Raw genomic sequence first — 18,473 nt, forward strand, 5'->3', positions numbered from 1 at the left:
TACAACCATGTAGGTGGTTACCTACATGGCTCAAATCTTCAAGTGGCCAGGAGTTTATAAAAAGAATTTAAAAATGCTTAAACACACTTAAGCAAACACAATGGAATGTTAACAATTAAGGATGAAACTTATCTCTTCCTAAGATAAAATTGCAGAGGAATAATGATCTAATGTATTAAGATCCAGTTATATCTTCCATGTTTGCTTTAATATCAGAGAGCTTGTCAAACAACACTGTATGCATTTCATTAACTATGAGGTCATCACACAAAAGGGGAAATGTCACACATTGACTAATGATTTTTCAGGAAGAGTCAACTATGTTCTTGTGTCATCAAACAGTGTGGACGCCACAAGGAAGTGATTTCTCTGGCAAAGACATAAAGAAAGTTCCTTCTTTTGCATGCGGAGTGAGATTCAAATACAGGTTTTGTTTCTGTTTTAAATGTGTATTTCAATTCACTTCAGAATCTGCCCTTCCAGTTACAGTCTTTCTGTCCCTGCACATCTTCCAAATTCACTGCGTAGTTGGAATTCCAGTCTCGTTCAAAAAGGGTTTTTAATTGTTCCTGGATTGGCAGCTGCCTTCTATGCAGGTTGGTTGAATTCTGTGTGATAATTAGTCCCACACCAGCTGTATTAATGAAGTAATCTTCTGACCAATTGGAAGTTCCTGTGCAATGCAAAAGTAGGTAATTAGAAAACATTAATTTCCTAATGTTTTCTTTAATGTCTATACTTATTAAGTCCACATTGCCTGGCTTTGCTGATTTGCTGTACGACTGCTGGTCTCATTAGAAACAATGGAGCAGCAAAAATCAGGTCACCTCCTTCTTATTCCAGACCTCAGGTTATGGAAAGCCAGCATTAAATGCAACCCTGAAGTTTCATAACATGTCGATTCCTTACAGCCTGTGGCCAAGATGCACAGATCTACTCGTCATAAATATGGAAATGGAGTGCAACATTTGGGTATTAAGAGGGGTAAAAGCCCTTGTTTGATATGGGTTTCTGTGTTTAAAGAAAAAAAAAATCCTAAATGGACTTAATTATCTTTACTTGTTAAAGGAAAACAGGGGGAGAAACTGAACCTTTGATTGATAAATCCTTAGTAGCTGTTCTGATCTCAACATGAAATGGCTGCATTTAAACCAGACACAGCTGGGAATCCAGCTGTAGACATTGTTTAGGGCTCTCTCCAAAGTTGCCACCCTTCAGAAAATCAAACACTGTGAAAAAAATACACATTTTATAATTTAGCACTTAGCTAAGTTCACCTTAGCCAGAAAAATCTACTGTCAATTCTAGAAGGTACTTAGGCATGAAAACAAGTTATCTTCATAAGACAACTCAGTAAGAAACAAATTCTACTAAAGGTAGTTGGAGCTGCACATCCTCAGCCTGCTGGAAGGTCAGGCTATTTGCTGGTTTGCATAGCTTGGAGGATGAGCTGACTGAAATGGCAGAGCCCCTTCCCATTCCCTTTTTTGAGGGATTCTAATGAAAGAGTGAAAAATAAACACCATCCTGACTTTCAGGAATGGAGCAGCAATTGACATTAATGTTTTCCCATTTCCTTTCTTAGAGTTCTGTTCAACAAACAGTGCGTGGAATTAATTCCTCCCAGTTTCTTTTTATTAAAGCCCAATAACATTATACACTAGAGCATCAGCTCTGAGTATCATTCTGAGCACACAGCCTGTGAAACTCCTACTGCTCTTCTCACAGGCTGTGCACTCAGACTTGTCATGCTCTATTCTTAATGGTTCACAGGCATAAGAAATAATCTCTTGCTGAACTTGACCTACATTATTGTCTCCCCTTCACATCTCTACTTCTTTACCCAGGGCAGACATTCTGATAAAGCCATGTACTTTGATAAGTTTATCTGCCCTGCATGGCAAAATGAGGTTGTCCTTGATATCACAGCCCATCCTTGCTCAGACACAGTCCTGAAGATACTGTAAGTGTTTGGAATAAAGGAATACATACCTATATAGGCTACTTTATCAGTGACCATGTATTTGTTGTGATTCACTCTCCCATGAGGAATATTTGTGTGATTCAGAACTGGAACAATGAAGAGTTTCTAGAGGGAGAGAAATTAAAAACATTAATGGAAATACCAGAGTGAGGAACAGACTGAGTAATTAGACAATGCAAGTTTTTCTGTATTTCAAAGAACAGAGTGGTACAGAAAGAAGAGAATATTCCACACACTGTTATTAAATGTACTATAAAAGAGATTTTACTCTTATCCAAGGAAAATAACAAATAGTACTTCCAGTCTACATAAAATTGGATAAGCAATTGAGATCAGATAAGGATAATGTTTGCTTCACAATGTTCCATTAGTGGCACAGCTATTATCATTACAGGGCAGACAATTAAATGCAGTTTTAGGCAGCTGTTTAATAGATCTGCATTTGCCACTGATTGCTGCTCTTATTTTGTGCTAGAATGGGCTGATCACAGACACAAGGGGTACTGCAGACAACAATAATGCCTAACTTTTTTTATGTTAACTCTTACTAAAACCTCCATTTCTGGTTGTTTTGGTTTTGGGTTTTGTTTGTTGTGGGGTTTTTTTGTTCAGTTGTTTTTTGGGGTTTTTTTTTTGTAAAAAAACATTTATTTTTGCTTATGTTACTTCTCTCTGTTCTGTTAACTGCACCATGTTGGGAGCTTCCATCCCATTCCCTTCCCACTTGAAGCATTCCATACTTGAAGCATTAAGATACTCCATACAGGAAAAGGTCAATGAGAAGTGCACTAAGTTGTCATATAAACTGTCAATGTGCCAAGTGCTGCAGCTGGGCACGTTCCTTGGTATCACTAGCAGCTTGCAACAGCTGCTTCCCCAAAGGTTATCTTTTGGGCCTTGTTTTTTCAAGGACTTGAAACAGCCACTGCACCAACGGGAACAATCTGCTACTCCAAAACCTAGTACGCATACACCCAACTACCAGCAGCTTAGACCCCCAAATCAGTGTAGGGCACATATCCTCAAGCTGTCTTTCCAAAATCAGGCTTCTTATCGTACCACATCAACAGTAATGTGGGCATGTGGGTTGTTGAGAGCACGCAGGGACCTCAGATAGTAGAGCATGGCTGGGTCAGTGTGGGTCCAACAACTGACCAGAAGCCGGATTTGCACCCTGTGGTTGAAAGCTGCACATCTCAGAGCGTTGTCAATGGCTGGCCAGTATCTAGAGAAAAAGAGGTGGGTGAGGAGTGGTTTTGAAACAGTTCAGTAGAAAGCTATGACAATAAACGGAGAACACGAATGGTGCTGTGCACAGATGGCATCTCTGATGTCTGGTAAGAGAAGCACTTGTGCCTTCATGGGAGATACAAATAAGATTTCTGCCAGTTATTTTCCCTGTGTGTTTTGAGACCTCTGATCTCTGCCAAATTAGATTGCAATTGATCAAAAAGTTTAAAACTGCATATGTGCATGTACACACGTACAGACACATGTGGTGCCATGGCGCTCACTTCCTGAGGAAACTAAAAATAACATCTCCAGTGTAAAGCCAGATCATACAGCAAGAAGTAGAAAGAACAGTGCAGAGCCCAGAGGAAAGTCTCAGAGTAATTTTGCAGGATATGCCCATTTCAGGATCCTGGAGACTGTTTCTAGTGTCCACAGCAGTTCTGTGCCATCAGCCAGTGTGGACAGGCTCCTTCCCCATCCTTCCTTGCCCTCCTTAGTGTGCCCCTGAGGTGACAAACACAGCTGTGCTCTTGTCAACATGGGGCTGTCTGTTTTCCTGACACTCGTCTTGGCAGTAGCTATAGGAAAAATTTTAACTTCCTCCACTCAACTGCACAACACTAAGAGCTGGACAATGTACACCCCAGGACTTATAACTCCAAATGCTGAAGTAGCATTTCATTCCATAGATTGTAATAAGTGCTGCATGGAAGAGCAGCATCTTTGGTACAGATTGGAGGACTGATACAGAGAGAGGTCCAGCACTCACTCACAGTCCCATGAGCAATGATGAATTAATTTGCCTAACTTACTCCTTTTGTCTTATGTACAAAGGCCTCAGTTCTCTATAATCCTCCCTCGTATATCATCCCATCACAATCAATGAACCAACTATGAGCTTTCAGGCTCAGGCTGACTTGTAGATCCTGAAAAAAATGGGAAAACATGCTATTTAGAAATGCTCTTTTCAAACAGTTTCCATTTTAAAAATATATCAATTTCTAGTTGATTAACACTCAGGCATTAAGACAGCAGCTTTGTTCCCTCTGCCTCAGCTGCTGGAGGAACCTAACCTGAACTAATCAGCCTCAATTCATTGCACTACAGCTGGTTGCTGTGGAGATAGCCAGAGGCCCCATGCTGCTTCCCTTAGGCCTTTCAAACTTCTTTGCATCTGATCAGGCCCTAGATGTCACAAATGGTGGATGAAGAATGACGAGTATTAACACACTCATTCCTACGGGGGAAAAGAGACTTTCTGTGAACCTGTTCTTAGCAAAGAGCAGGAGATGAGAAACCCACAGTTTCGACCACACAACATAGAAACTGAAAATCCTCTAAGCTGTTTGATTTATAAAAAATATCCTCCAAGTGAAAGCTAGTCTTTGAGATTTTGTTTCAAGGTCAGTGGAATTATCTATTATCCTACACCCTTCCTGCTAACACACACATTCCCAGCTGAACAGCAGGGGCTTTGCACAGTTCTGTCAGAGGACACGAAGCAGGGTATAGTTCTGGCTAAAGAGCAACCTAGAGCTCATCCTATTCTTTACAAGCCATGTTGTACATAATTGCTTTGCTTGAACTTTTCTCAGTCAGATTATTTAGCTCACTGAAAAACTCAGAAATGTTATAAGGAGATAATACTCAGACCACTTGCTTGCATGTAAACATCCTAATTCCAGCACATCTAAGAGGATTTGGAGTCTTAGCGTTGTCCCATGACTGACTAACTTTATGTGTTACCCAGATTTTAGTTGATGTGCAGAGACCCACCACACACAACTTGATCACTCCAGGTCACCACTACCACCTTCTCTTTGAGAGCTGCTGCTCCATGCACCCAGCATGCTTGGAGAGCTAGATGTCCTTAGATGGAATCGTAAGAAAAAGAAAATAAAAGCTCAGAAGTTTCTTTTAGAGACTGTTTCAGCCACTACTGCAGAGGTTGGCAAGGACAAGTAAGAATCAGCCTCAGAACAATTTGTAAAGTGCATCAAACTGGCAGCAGAGCCAGAAGTCAAGAGTCTTCAGAAGTAAAGAACATGAAGAGAGAAACAGGAGCAGAAAAGAGGACAGAAGGAAGATATTGTATGAAAAGTCGGATGTCAAATCTATTTCTGCTTCTCCCATTCCTACATCTATTCATAAAGCTGGTCCATTGTATTTTGAATGGACCTGAACCTGTCTGACCCTAGTCTGGCACTTCACAGTTTTCTTGCTGTGTGAAGGGCACAGCAGGCTGCTCTCAAATGGTCGTGAAGCAGATGGGCAGTGTTGGACACCATCCTTCCTGCAGCATCAGAGCTTGCACAGTCCACAAGGTAGCTGTGAGTGCAGAGCCAAGCCTCAGTTCTCTGAATATTTTCATGGCAGAAGTGAGAGAATAGTACATTTTTTCTTTAAATAGGTCAGTCAACTGATTTGCTCAGGATTAAAACTGTACCTTTCTGGATGAAGGAAACGACTGGTAGGGAAATATTCCATAACAGAAACATAGACAAATTCCTGTGCCTCACTGATAATGCTGATTATAGCAGAGAGGTCATAGGTGCGACCTTCTGGACAAAATGCTGGAGGAGAAGCCTGTAAAGAAGAAAACATACATGTCAGTGATTTAATCCTTTTTTTCTGTCAGACTGTGATTCATTTATATTCAGATCCATTCCGTTTTCATTACAAAAGCACAAAGCACTTGAGGTGGATCTCTGTGGTTCCTCATGCCTTCCATGTCCTGATGGGTCAGGTACTTATTGATGTATTGAGCTCAAAGATGAATAAAGCAGACCTGCATCCCATCTTTGCCACACTCCCTGATAGCCTAAGCTGGGTCAACCCTTTTTCCTTGAGTAGTTCCAAAAAACCTGTTCAATTAATTATTATCAATCCAGAGCACAAGTAACTGAAGACTGCTGAAGAAATGTTTCTGGACAATGCTTAAGGCCACTTCACCATTTATTTTGTTATTTTAAAATATACTTACAGAAAAATAGGCTTTTGTCAGGACTCCATTCAATTCTACTTCCAGAGGCTGATACTTGTTAATCTGGGTAGAATAATTAAGAGGCCAGGGGAGTGGGATGGTAGCATTAGCATGTCCAAGATCCCAGTAAGTACTAAATGTTTTCCAGAGGTCTCTGGCCAAGCAGCTGCAGTTATATATCACAGCACCAAACTCCTTCACCTGCAAAGAGAGCAAGCTATGTCACAGCTCGAGAAAGCTACCTCCTGAGGTTTCTTTGCTGTTTTCCCCACTCAGTTAAAATTTTACATCATTATGATTTTTCTCTATTATGTGCTAGAATGTTACATTTCCCCTGAATGTTTGAATATGCAGTAGAGCTCACCTGAGATAAAGACCTCCAGTCCATATTTGCACTACCAATATATATGTGTTTCATGTCAACAATCCAGAATTTGCTATGCAAGACTCCTCCTGCCAAATGTCCAAAATCAATTGTTTTTACATGAGCCCCTGAAGAAAGATGGGAAGGGGAAAGAAGTTTAGATGCAGCATGGAGATAGCAATATGTAATGCTCCCCTGACAGTCAGAACACTTCTGGATGTCTCATATCTGCAACTGGTAATAACTACCAAAATTGACAAGCATTCCTGGAAACAGAATAACTTGAAAAAATATACAAAATATGAACACTTAGAAAAATCCTTAAGGACATGACAGCATATACAGAAATCATGAACTAATGGGCACATCATGCCTGTCCTGTGAACCCCTGTAAGCACCATGTCAGAACACACCAGAGAGACCAGTTTCTCTCAGATGCCTTTTTGCATTGCTGAAGGTCTGAAGACATCACTGAAGTGAGGTAATTACCTTTTTCCTCCAAAAGCTTGAGGTCAGTTGAATTTGTGGCCAAAGTTGGTATACTTGCTGCAATATACACAGAGACATTCTCTGCAAGCAATCTCTCAAACCTCTTCAGAATATCTTCACCCTGCAAGGAACATTGTTTGTTTCTTCTTTAATATTTTGCTATGGAACATTTAGCAAGAGATATGCAAGTACAGTGTTGCTAATGGATGCTTCCTCTGAAGAACCCCAACACAAGGAAGATCAAAAGTTTCACCTATTTAAGGAATACTTAACTGGAGAAAAAAGGGAACAAAGATTCTGATCCAATGTATGACTCCAAGTACTCCACATACATGTGGAGGAAACTTACAACACCAGACCCACCTGGGGAAGAAGGTGAGGAGAGTAGTTCCACAGAGCCTGTGAGAACAATGAGGAAGGTTTTCCAGGGGGGAGGCAGAGGCTGGGCTCACAGTAATAAACAGGCCAGCATCTGACCTGTCAGCAAGCAGCACAATTCCTGACACACGTCTAAACTCTGTTTATTTTAGACGTACCTGTCTGAAATAGAGTGGCCTTGTCCCTTCTGCTTTACAGAACAGCCCCCAGCCCATACTGTCCCGCAGACCCTGCTCAGGACTGCCAGGAAGTTGCCAGCTGCCACAGGCTAAAAGAGCACCAAGAGGAAAATAAACATGATGGATGGTGGGAAGCTGAGTTTGTGCCATGGCCTCTCCCAGTTACTTTTGATGGTGGACCAGAGAGGCCCCACAAAAAGCCTGGCTGTGCAGGGTGTCCACCACAGCCTTGCAAAGGAGAGTGCATGTCCTAAGCTGCTGTCTGAAGGCACAGTTCAGGGACACGTGCAAAATGGGCAAATGCAGATGCTGTGTCTGTACACATGGGAGAAGCAGATCCTGATGCAGTCAAAAGCCCAGCAGACTTTGCCTCCTAACTGCTCCAACTCACCAGTAGGAATTAGCATGTTCAGTTGCATCTATGGGATCCCATAGGCTCTTAAGCCATGCTACTGGCTGTCCCTGTCACAGGCTGACCAACTGCAGGGTGAGCAAAGGTGGTTCTGAGACACACATCTGGGTTGCTCTTAAAGCAGCATGGAAATATTTAGAGACAGAGCTCAGATGGAATCTAACTTGACTAGAGGAGGAAAGCTGATGTGCTGCTTCAGACCAGCATGGAAAACCCTCCTGGGTTTTCAGGAAGTTATGCAATGTCCCTGAGAGGCAGATCCTACAGTCAATCTGCCATCTGCCACATGTACATGAGACATACAACCATAGATGTGCTTCTTGCTGATGTTCTTACCTGCTTTGAGGATGAATCATTGACATTGATATCTTTCCCAGTAAGAGACCAATAGAAGGAAGCCACATGAATTTTTTCCTGGGCTATATCAAGGAGTCTTGTCCAGGCATGGTACAAGGGTTTGGCTGCAGTGCTATTTATCTCAAAAGGTAAGTCATAAGGAACATTTTCCACAAGTTCAAAGCTATAAAGAAAATTGTATATCATGAAGCAAGCTACAGTGACCCAAGCAGGAAAACAAGCACCTGTCATGCCATACAGTTAGCCACTGTTGATGTCAAACTTAAAAGCAAACAAGCTGAGCAGGACAAACAAGCTGCAAGTGCTCTGCAGACCCAGTTTTTATAGCCAAACATATCACACGTTTTCCACCCAAATCCAGCAGGATGGCTTCTTAGTAGCTGTTCTGTGGTTTGAATTTTACCATCAGATGAGAACAAAAGTAACCCCTTGGAGCTGGGTGTTGCTCTGGTACCCTCTCCACCCTCTACCAGGACAAACACCCTCAGTCCCCTCCAGCCTCTGAAAGAGGGTGAGCTGAGTGGAGACTGCTGTGCCCACTGGTTCCTCTGCTGCCTCCACAAAGGGAGGAGGGCTGGAGGTGGTGGAGCACATGCAGAGCTGTGCCTAACACACAAGCACAGGACCAGCAGTGGAGCTGTGATACTGCCCCTACCACCCCTCATAATGGGCAACTACTAATGACCCAACAAACACCCCCACTTTCCCCAGGTTAGCAGCATTTTATACCTTGTTATATGTACAATAAGAAGAGAAGAAAAGCCATGCTGATATTGTCGGCATTGTAACTATTTCTCCATCTGGTGATTACTTCTCAATCTGCCACAGGGTATGGCCTACCTGCAGGAATCATTGGATTTACTGCTGTCCTCCTCAATTACTGTGGTTCCTGGGAGATCTCCATAGAGTCCTTCCTCCTCCTCCACCTCTTCATAAATGCTGAAAACTGCTTCTCCTCCCTTATAGTCAACTACATTGTCCACTCTCATGAAGTAAACAGCCATGAGGACAAGACCAAGCATCAAAATTACTCCTAAGACTTGAAACTAGAACAGAATCCAAATAGGAGAAGATTTAAGTAATCACCAAGACACTCACACAGCAGCTAATGGATGACAACCAGTTTCAGGTGAACAAATCACCATTGTTGAATAGTAGCTCTTCTTTCAGCCACTGGCAGGGAGTATTCTTAGATATGTCACTGAAAGTGAGGACCATGAGCTACGTAGAAGTTGGTTTATTGGAGGACCAAGATTCTAGTTTTGTTTTATTCCGTTTCTGTGCCAACATACCAAAACCTGTTTTTTCCCCAAATCTTATGATTAGTTTGACATTGATTAATCATTAGCCATATTAAAAGGTATTCTACAAAATTACTACCAAAAGCATAACACCAGATTAGCTGTGGGATCAAGCCCAGCACTGCCATAGAGAGGAAGTTCATGAAGTCAGCGATGAAAAAACAGGTCTGAAAATGTCAGAAGCAAAAGGCTATTTTGTGGTTTCTGAACATGTTCTGGTTTTGTCTTCTAACTCAAGTCTCACTTAAGTTAAACTACACAAAACTCATTTATCCATATGGTGAGTGAACAACATTTCCTTGTCTTTCTAGCCTGGTAAGTTAGCTTCATTTCCCTTCTGTAGTTCCTTTTTTTGCTGGTGGTGTTTTTTTCTGAACATGGATGAAAAAAATATCCTGGCCACTGGTATATCCAGAACTGGAGTCCAGCCACTCAGGTGCTGTAACATACTGCACCAGGCTTTATATGTTGCCCTATATAAAGGAGGAAAAGACACCAACTAGTGCAGAACTATTTCTCCCCAGCAATTATCATGTCTGGCTCCCAGTGGCAATTCCTGGGAGCTGGGACTGTCCACCACCCTGGGACAAGCAAGATGTGCTTCAGAGTTGAGCTTTTGAACCTGCAAGGCAGGAGAACTGAGTCTGGGAGTGGCCTGTAGCTGTAAATGCAGGCTCACAAATAGGGTGCGTATGAAAATTGCACAGAAACCAGTTGCCCCTGAAAGTATCTGCTTCAGTTTCTATTCTCACTTTTCAATTTTTCTGCTTTTCTCAAGATCTACAGTGCTGCCACCAGGCAGTGATTTGAATGAGAAAAATGCTTCTAAACTACCTACTGACATTTTTGCCCTCTGACTTGTTCTCCCTCTCACTGATGGCCAAAAAAATCCGACCAATTTTTCAGAGTTCTGCATTTCGTTCTGTGAACATGTTGGCAAGACTTAACACATCACATAGGTTTTACAAGACATTTCTAAGGTAAGAGATCTCTTTTGAGGTCACATCTTGGCTGTCACCATGCTGTTCAATGTGATGACCAAGTATTCTGAGCATGCCGCATAAATAATAAATGCTGTGCTAATGAGGGAAGTGAGGATATTTATAAGAGCAGGGTTTACTGTCCTGAGCCAGGGCTGCAGGATCTCAGCAGGGTTTGATCAGCCTACTGGATAAATCAATGAAGGTTTTGTCACTCACTTGTTTACAAATAGGATCGAAACCTACATGGATTTTGAACACAGGCAATAAAGTCATTCTTCTAATCTGTTATTTCTGTCCAGCTCTTGTAAGCAAATGTAGTGTATCCCAATAATTACCATTTTGACGTCTTTTTGATTGTTCACGCCTAATTTCACGTTGGAGGACACATTAAACATCAGGGAGGTTTTTAATGCTTTTCTCACAATCTGAAAAACAGAAACGTACGCAAGGGGAAAAATAAAGCTTTCAGCAACATTTGTATAAAGCCACTTACAGACTGAAAAAGCAGATTGCTGGCATTGCTTTACACAGCGATTGAAGATTTAAGTACTGATCTGTGCAACATCCTCACTGTATTACAGGTCTTGAGTGACACTAACAGACTCCAAAGGGAGAAAGGCAAGTTCCTACAGTTTTCCCCTGTGCTGTCTACAGACAAAAATCACTGCAGTAATTAATGTGCAAACAACTGCCTCTTTAAGCCATCCCCCAACACCCACTTTTGTCCTGTTGCAAGCTAATGCATTTGCCAACAAGTAATAATTAAACACAGGCGCTGTGGGTGATGGTGTAGAGCATCAGTGTCAGCCTCTGTGGGACTCTGTTAGGGTCCTGCTCTCTTCCTCTGTGTGGAAGCTGTCTTCAATGCTGGTGTCTCTTCCAGAGGGGACTCTTCTAAAGCGACAGAGACCAGGCCAAAATATAAACTCCTCTCCTCCCTTGTTGCAACCATGACCATAGATACCAGTTAACTTCTTTTTCTCCTCAGACAGTACTGCTCAAATCTTGTGTTAACACCAGCAGAGGCAACAAGAGCAAATACCAAACCGTGCCCAAACTCACCGATGATGGTAGGCCAGAGGTAGTTGGCCTCTTGCCTATTTTGTCTTCTGAAAAGGCCAACCCAAAACCTTCACACATGCCTCACACATGGGTTACAAATCATCCCTGCACCAGCAGAGGTAAATTCACTCCATAGGAATAATCTGTTGTTTTCCATGCTCAAAAGGAAGAAGCACATCCTGGGGTATAGCAGATTTCAGAAAGTGCTACCAGATGATATCACTTGTCCAGTCCCCAGACTACCTCTTTCTATCCCTGAGCCACTGGGCATTTGCAGCCTGGAGGATGAACATGCTGTAAGGATATCAGATCTGCAATTGCTTTGTGGGTGGCCACGGTCCTGCAGGTTTTAGGTAGGAAGGATCCTGACAGGCTTGTCCCATCCATCTTGACATACGTTAATAGGAGTTGTGACCTGAACTGGATGGGCTCCTTGTGTCTGCGCTCCCACACCAGCAAGGCGGGATGGCTGCACATGTCCAGGCTGCATCCACCTCGTGCCCACTCCACCTTTCTGCACAGGTGCTGTGACTGCATGGAACAGGCAGGAGTTGGACACAGCACAGACACAGAGAGCTCCAGGGGGCCTCTTGTGGGACCCAGCTCTCAAGAACTAGTGGTAGTGGGGCTGCATGAAGGAGATGGAGGATGTCCTGGGTGACAAGGGAGATGGATCTGAAACAGTAATTCAGGAAATGCAGAGAGGGATGTGAAAAGAGAGGACCTAAGGAAAAAGAGCATATGAGGGAGAACGAGAAAGGGAAGAAATGGTATAAACAGCCACACTTAAAAGCACACTAGAGCTGCAGAGATGACAGCTCAGTTTCCATTTCAGGCTCTGCTTGTTATTATCAGCTGTACTCACTGCAGCAGTCCCTGCTTTCCAAGGCAGTTTTACTCACACTTCTCACTGACACTTCCTTTTGCTGCCCCAGATGGAGATGCAAGCTTTTACATGAGAAATAGTTTAAAATACTGGCAAGTAAACATTCATCCTTCCAGCCCTAGAGAAATTGAGCTGCTGCCAGCAGTGAGGGACAGTTGGCCATTCCCTGATGAATGTCAGCGCTCCATGCCTCTATGTCCTGGTTTCAGCAGGGATAGAGTTTATTTTCTTCCTAGTAGCTGGCACAGTGCTGTGGTTTTCATTTAGCATGAGAATAATGTTGATAACACACTATTGTTTTGGTTATTGTTAACTAGTGCTTAAGTCAAGGACTTTTCAGCTTCCCATGCTCTGCCAGCAAGAAGGTGCACAAGAACCTGGGAGGGAGCACAGCTGGACAGCTGATCCAAACTAGCCAAAGGGGTATTGCAAAGGGTGTCATGTTCAGTATAGAAAGTGGGGGGAGTTGCCTTGGGGAGGTAATCAATGTTTGGGGACTGGCATCAGTCAGCAGGTGGTAAGCAATTGCATTGTGCATCACTTGTCTGTCTTAGGTTTTACTTCTCTCTCTTTTTTTCTTTTCTGTTAACTTCCTTTTTATTACTATTATTACTATTATTTTTATTTTATTTCAATTATTAAACTCTTCTTAACCCAGGATTTTTTCCTGATTACCCTCCCCATCCCACTGGAGTGAGGGGATGGAGGGGAGGAGCGAGAGGCTGATGGTGCTTAGTTGCCAGCTGGGATTGAACCACAACACCCTGAAATCCCAGCTCACATTTTAAACGCAGTACAAAGATGCAGTGTCTTGGCCCAAAGAGCTTACAGCCCAAGCACAGAGGGGGGATTAAACACACCATGCAGAGAAAACTGTGTGACAGCAGCATCCATCATTCATGAGAGAAACTGGCTAAGTGCAACCCAGAAAACTTAGAGGGAAGAAAAGGAAGAGAGAAAAAGAGACGATGTTAAGCAGTTCCATAGGAAACTAAGGCAAAGGAATGCCAAGGGTAGAGATGAAAGGCAATTTAAACAGCAGCAGCCCTTTAGCCTAGGCCAGCAGAGCCCAGCCAGGCTGCAGGTCACACTCTTCAGCTGCCCCAACCAGCTGGGCTGGCCCACAACAAACAGCCCTGCTGGCTGCCCTGGGTGGTTCTCCTCACAGAACCAGAGTCCAAGAGCTGTTGTCTTGCTAACGTGTTCCTCATGATACATTCAGTGACCCAGGCAGCGTCCGGGCAAGGCACTGCAGCTGTAAGAGCACTTACAGCTTGTGGTGGCTTCAGAAGGAGGGGGCTTGTGAGAAGCAACTTGTTTCAGTTCTCTTTTCAGCAACAGTTAACAAAAAGGCTTGAAAAAGCAGCAGGTCTCTTAAAATACGAGAGCAAACAGATCTCATAATAGAGTAATTTACCATTTGGTTTAAATGAAGTCCTTGACCAGCAATGGGTTAGATTCCCAGCTGCTCTACAGAAATCATGAGAACTTCACTAAGATACTAATTTCATTTTTGAGAAAGTAAACATCATGCACTCAACCAGAATCCTTAAGAACAGTATTATAGCTGGTCAGTAATTAACAACGGCTCCCTGGAAGCTTTCAGGGTGTTACCAGCTGTCAATTTCAGTGACTAAAGTTCATTCAAGGGCAATAAATACAAGAGTTACTTAGCTCTTGTACTACTCACAGGCTAGAGCACAAGCTAATATACCACAATCTGCTGAGCACTCACACAACGCTGTTGCTTATAGCACTAAGGCTGCTTTCTCCCTGCCTCCAAAATAACTTATGGTACTTCTCCATTGGCATCAAACTGTTCCAGACTTTGGATTTCAAACACAAGGATGAGATTTTTCACTATCCCTCCCCACCACCGAAGCTGTTTGAAGCTCCTCAGATTAACAGAGTGCATTCATCTCTCCATGACCACCCCCACCACCCTCAAGATGATGGTGAATGTACTTACCATCCTGGAAGACCTGCTTGGATGTAGATGTCCTACTATAGTCCGATGTTCCTCTCAACTCTATTCACAAGAGGCAGCACAGAAGCTTTTCACCAGCAGATTTGTTTTGGGTTCTTCCGGTTTTCTTCCTCCTCCTGCTGCAGATTCCTTCCTCTCAAACACTGAGTTTCACAGCACACACTGAAAAAAGCCCCAAGTTATCATTTAGTTGCAATCCAGTTCTTCAGCTCCATGTCCTGATTTCACCTGTTTGGTGTAACTTTCTCCAGTGTCTGACCTGGTTCAAGCTCTGTTGCATGTCCAGGATCCCACTGCCCTCAGTATATGAGCAGAGCCTAGACCAGCACTAGAAGACACTGGCTGAAAGCACTGCTCAGCTTTGGTGCAGTTTTCATCTTAGACAGGGCAGCATTCTCACTGCTTCATTCTTAACCCACCAGAAGCTTCATTTTAAGGAGACAAAAAAACCCTCCGAAACCACCTCTCTACCCACTTCCTCTTGCAAGCCTTCTCCTGCCCAATCATCCTTGGACAAACATAAGGGAGCAACCAACTTTGAAATAATACAGCTTTTGTTTTTAACAAATGGTATTTGGAATTTGCAGCGACATTGTTGGGGGAGAAGGTTAAATGCAATGTTAAGTTTGAGGCAGCTTCTAAGAAATTATGTCTTCTGTAAAAATAACCAATGGCTGCACCTCACTTGACACAACTCATCATGGCAACACTGCTGTTACTCTACAGGCAGTCCCTCCATCCCACTGCAGGATGCAGTTCCCTAGTCCAGTACTTGAAGAAGGCTGCTGTAGTGGGGGCTGGGGGTGAAGGAGAGACAGCTGAGAGTCAAGAAGGATCATGAGGCTTTATCACACCTTGCATGAAGCTGCTGGAGATGAAAAAACTAAAAGCAGCCACGTGTACTGCAGAAAGAGGTATTTCTCTGGGGAAGCTGAAGGCATTATGAATCCTGTACTCCCCCTGGGATCAAAGCACAAGTAGTAAGAAAGTCAAAAGTGAGAGAAAAGAAAACAGTGAAGCAGAGAGGATGCCTGACCTGCCAGCTCTCTCCTGAACTCACTGCTGTGCTCACACCAGCTGTCACTAGGGCCATCCCAACCTCTGTTAAGACAGGGCTTAGAAAGGAGGCAGAGGCTACACCAGCCCTTTAGGCTTCGGTTACCAGAGAGGTGAAGGCAGGATCCTGTTTGACTGAGGCTTCATCTGCTGTCAGGGGACAGAGGCAACTCCAGCAAGCCACCATGCTAAAGGTCCAAATCACCTCTGGGGAGTGTCCCTGTCCCACCACTGACTTCAGTGGCTGAGCATGCAAACCAAGTGTTCCAGCCAGGTGCCTCAGGAGCTGCGGGCAGCATGTGCTGCATGTCAGAGAGCTCAGCAGCAGCCACCTCCCTCTGCTCAGGTGCAGGGCTGGAATCCTGGCATGACCTACACCAACACACAGCACAAAAGCTCACACTGACCTCAGTGAGCTCAGGATCATACCACACAGGCAGCAGCATATTCTTATGAAGTTCAGGGCTCATGATTTATTGCTCCAATATCACCAGCTTAGTACAATCTGGGAGAGGCTGAGTTACATCAGGAGAAGAGCAGCTTCCAGAAAAAGGACTCATATTTCTCCTCCTTGGCAGCTCTCTAACCACTTGCAGCTCAGATTAATCTCATCCTCCTCCCCTCCAGCTTGCAAAAGCCTGGTTTCCTTCTGCTTATCTGATCTCACATACCAGCCCAACATCAATTACACAATTCTGATCTTACAAGCAGCCTTGTAGCTTTTGGGGTTTCAGGATGGAAGTGGGTTTGTGGGGAGAATGTTTTATTTGGCCAACTCCTGCAACTGGAGGCAGGAATGAAAAAAAGACTGGTGAGCTTCAGGGCAAAGAAGCAAATCTTTTTTTAATACCTCGTCTCCCTTGTCTCTCAGACAAGGCTCCTTCTACCAGTTGCTCTGGATGACTTCCCACCATCCCACACACAGAGTAAATACATCTCTCACCATACAGTTGGATGCCACTCTTTGGTTAATGTACTCCATAAAAATCATGCCTGGACTCCAGTTTGTTTGAAGGGTGCATTAAAAGATACAGGGAAAGATCTTTTAATGCCTACATGGAAGGTTTCCTAAGAAGAACCTGCCAGTTTAGCACGTTCTCATCTCTGAGAGCTAATAATAGATGAAAACGTTGCTACCACTGCACAGATTACTACAAAACTACATTTTCCATTTCTGAAGGACTAGACATCTGGGCTCCAAACACCAACAGTCAACAGAAGGATGGGAGGCAGGAACAGCCAGGGTCCTCACACTTTAAAAGAGAAATGCTCTATTTATATTTTGTGCCAGAAGATTGTATACTCAAATGAACTAGAAAAAGAAAAAAGAAAAAGTCATTTCAGGGCAAGAATTGGAAGTGATTCAGCTGACAAGCTTAGAAATAATTTCTAAATCTAAAATAAAATTCTGATTCTTCAGATTAGAAGTATTTTTAAGGATTTACTTGATGACTACTTTTAAAAAAAATCTGTACATTCATTAAAATATCTACCCCTGGACTTGAAACATTTAACTTGAAATAAATCTAATGCTTACTTGGAATAATTTTGTTCAATCTAAAATTAAATGCTTCTCAGATGTATTTTGTTTGGAAAAATACTGCCAATTTAAAAAAAAAAAATAAACTAGTGATTTGAATAGCTCAAGTGATTGCAGAGTCCTTTGCTGTCTCAGTCGTGTCACCACTCAGGTGGCATTCATCCTTCTGCCACACCTAGGGAAGATGGTTCCAAATATGAGGGAAAGATCCAGTATGTGCTGTCTGCCTTGAATATATCTGGCTTTGTACTACAAAAATTACACTCCTCCTCTTCAGTTTGCAAAGTACCTGGCAACCCAGGAAACCACTGGCCCAATGTAACCACTATCCTCATGTCCTCCTGAAGATAAAGAACATTTTTCTTGCTCATGGAGGTTGTTCTGCCCACAGTGAAGGCATGTTAAGGGCAGTGATATAACCCATCCTCTTCAAGCCTGCCCAGCTCTCAGCAGCTGGGAGGGAAATCCCAATCCATGGGAGAAACGTGCCACCCAGAAGAGCAACCTACTATCCATGGCTATCGCTGTGCTAAAGCCACAGGTCCTCTTCCTGAAACCAACTTCCACCCCTGCTTCTGGATCCTTCCTTGTCTACAAAGCATCCCTAGGCAGCAGGTGGAAGTCACATTTTGGGTTTGCATTTTTTCTTCTTTCCTATGGTTTCTGTAAGCTGGATGCTGACAGAGGCAAAAGCACTTCTGCTGAACTAGCCTTTTTGTGGCACTAATTCTTTTGGCAAGTACAGTATTTTCAGTAAAGAGGAAGAAAAGCTTAAGGAAGGTAGAACCTTATACTATTTTTTTACATTGATTTTTCTTGGCTTCCCTTGCTCAACCCATGTAGTTCAGAGACCAAAACAGTCGATGCATTAATAGAAAATATTTTTTCTAGGTAACTGCATCAAGGATGCTCCTGTGCAGGCATTCCAAGTGCCTGCAAGGCTGCACCACATGGTTGGTTGTACCCTTTCTGAGGGAAACAACACACCCCACAGGCAAATCACCCACTGCTGCCCTATGCCAACCACATCCAACCAGAAAATGCTGAGACCAGCAGGGCTTTGCCCTTGAAGAATCCACAAATGCCCTTACCTAAAAAAGCCTGCTCCTCCCGCACCAGCACGTGACGGCCCATTGATTGGTCTTCTCACAACGTCAGAAAGTGAGAACCTGTCTCTCTGATGACTTAAAAGTTTTGTTCTAAGGAAGGATCCTGCAAACCCTGCTCAAGACAAGAGTTTCTGGTGTTCTCTTCTTTACACACATGGAAAAACAATCTC

General features: G+C 43.3%; 1 protein-coding gene across 1 annotated transcript; it reads right to left on the minus strand.

The window, feature by feature from the left end:
- Window positions 1-464: 464 nt before the first annotated feature.
- PLD4 (phospholipase D family, member 4) lies at window positions 465-11,082 on the minus strand. Its single transcript, XM_009995843.1, has 10 exons — window positions 10,999-11,082; window positions 9,220-9,425; window positions 8,359-8,542; window positions 7,054-7,174; window positions 6,565-6,692; window positions 6,201-6,401; window positions 5,664-5,803; window positions 3,044-3,209; window positions 1,993-2,089; window positions 465-673 (listed from the first exon to the last, which is right to left on the minus strand). The coding sequence occupies exons 1-10, from the start codon at window positions 11,056-11,058 to the stop codon at window positions 465-467; spliced, it is 1,512 nt and encodes a 503-aa protein (XP_009994145.1). The 5' UTR covers window positions 11,059-11,082.
- Window positions 11,083-18,473: the final 7,391 nt, after the last annotated feature.

The sequence above is a fragment of the Chaetura pelagica genome, unplaced genomic scaffold, assembly GCF_000747805.2.
Source record: "Chaetura pelagica isolate M959 unplaced genomic scaffold, ChaPel_1.0 scaffold664, whole genome shotgun sequence".
Lineage (NCBI taxonomy): Eukaryota > Metazoa > Chordata > Aves > Apodiformes > Apodidae > Chaetura > Chaetura pelagica.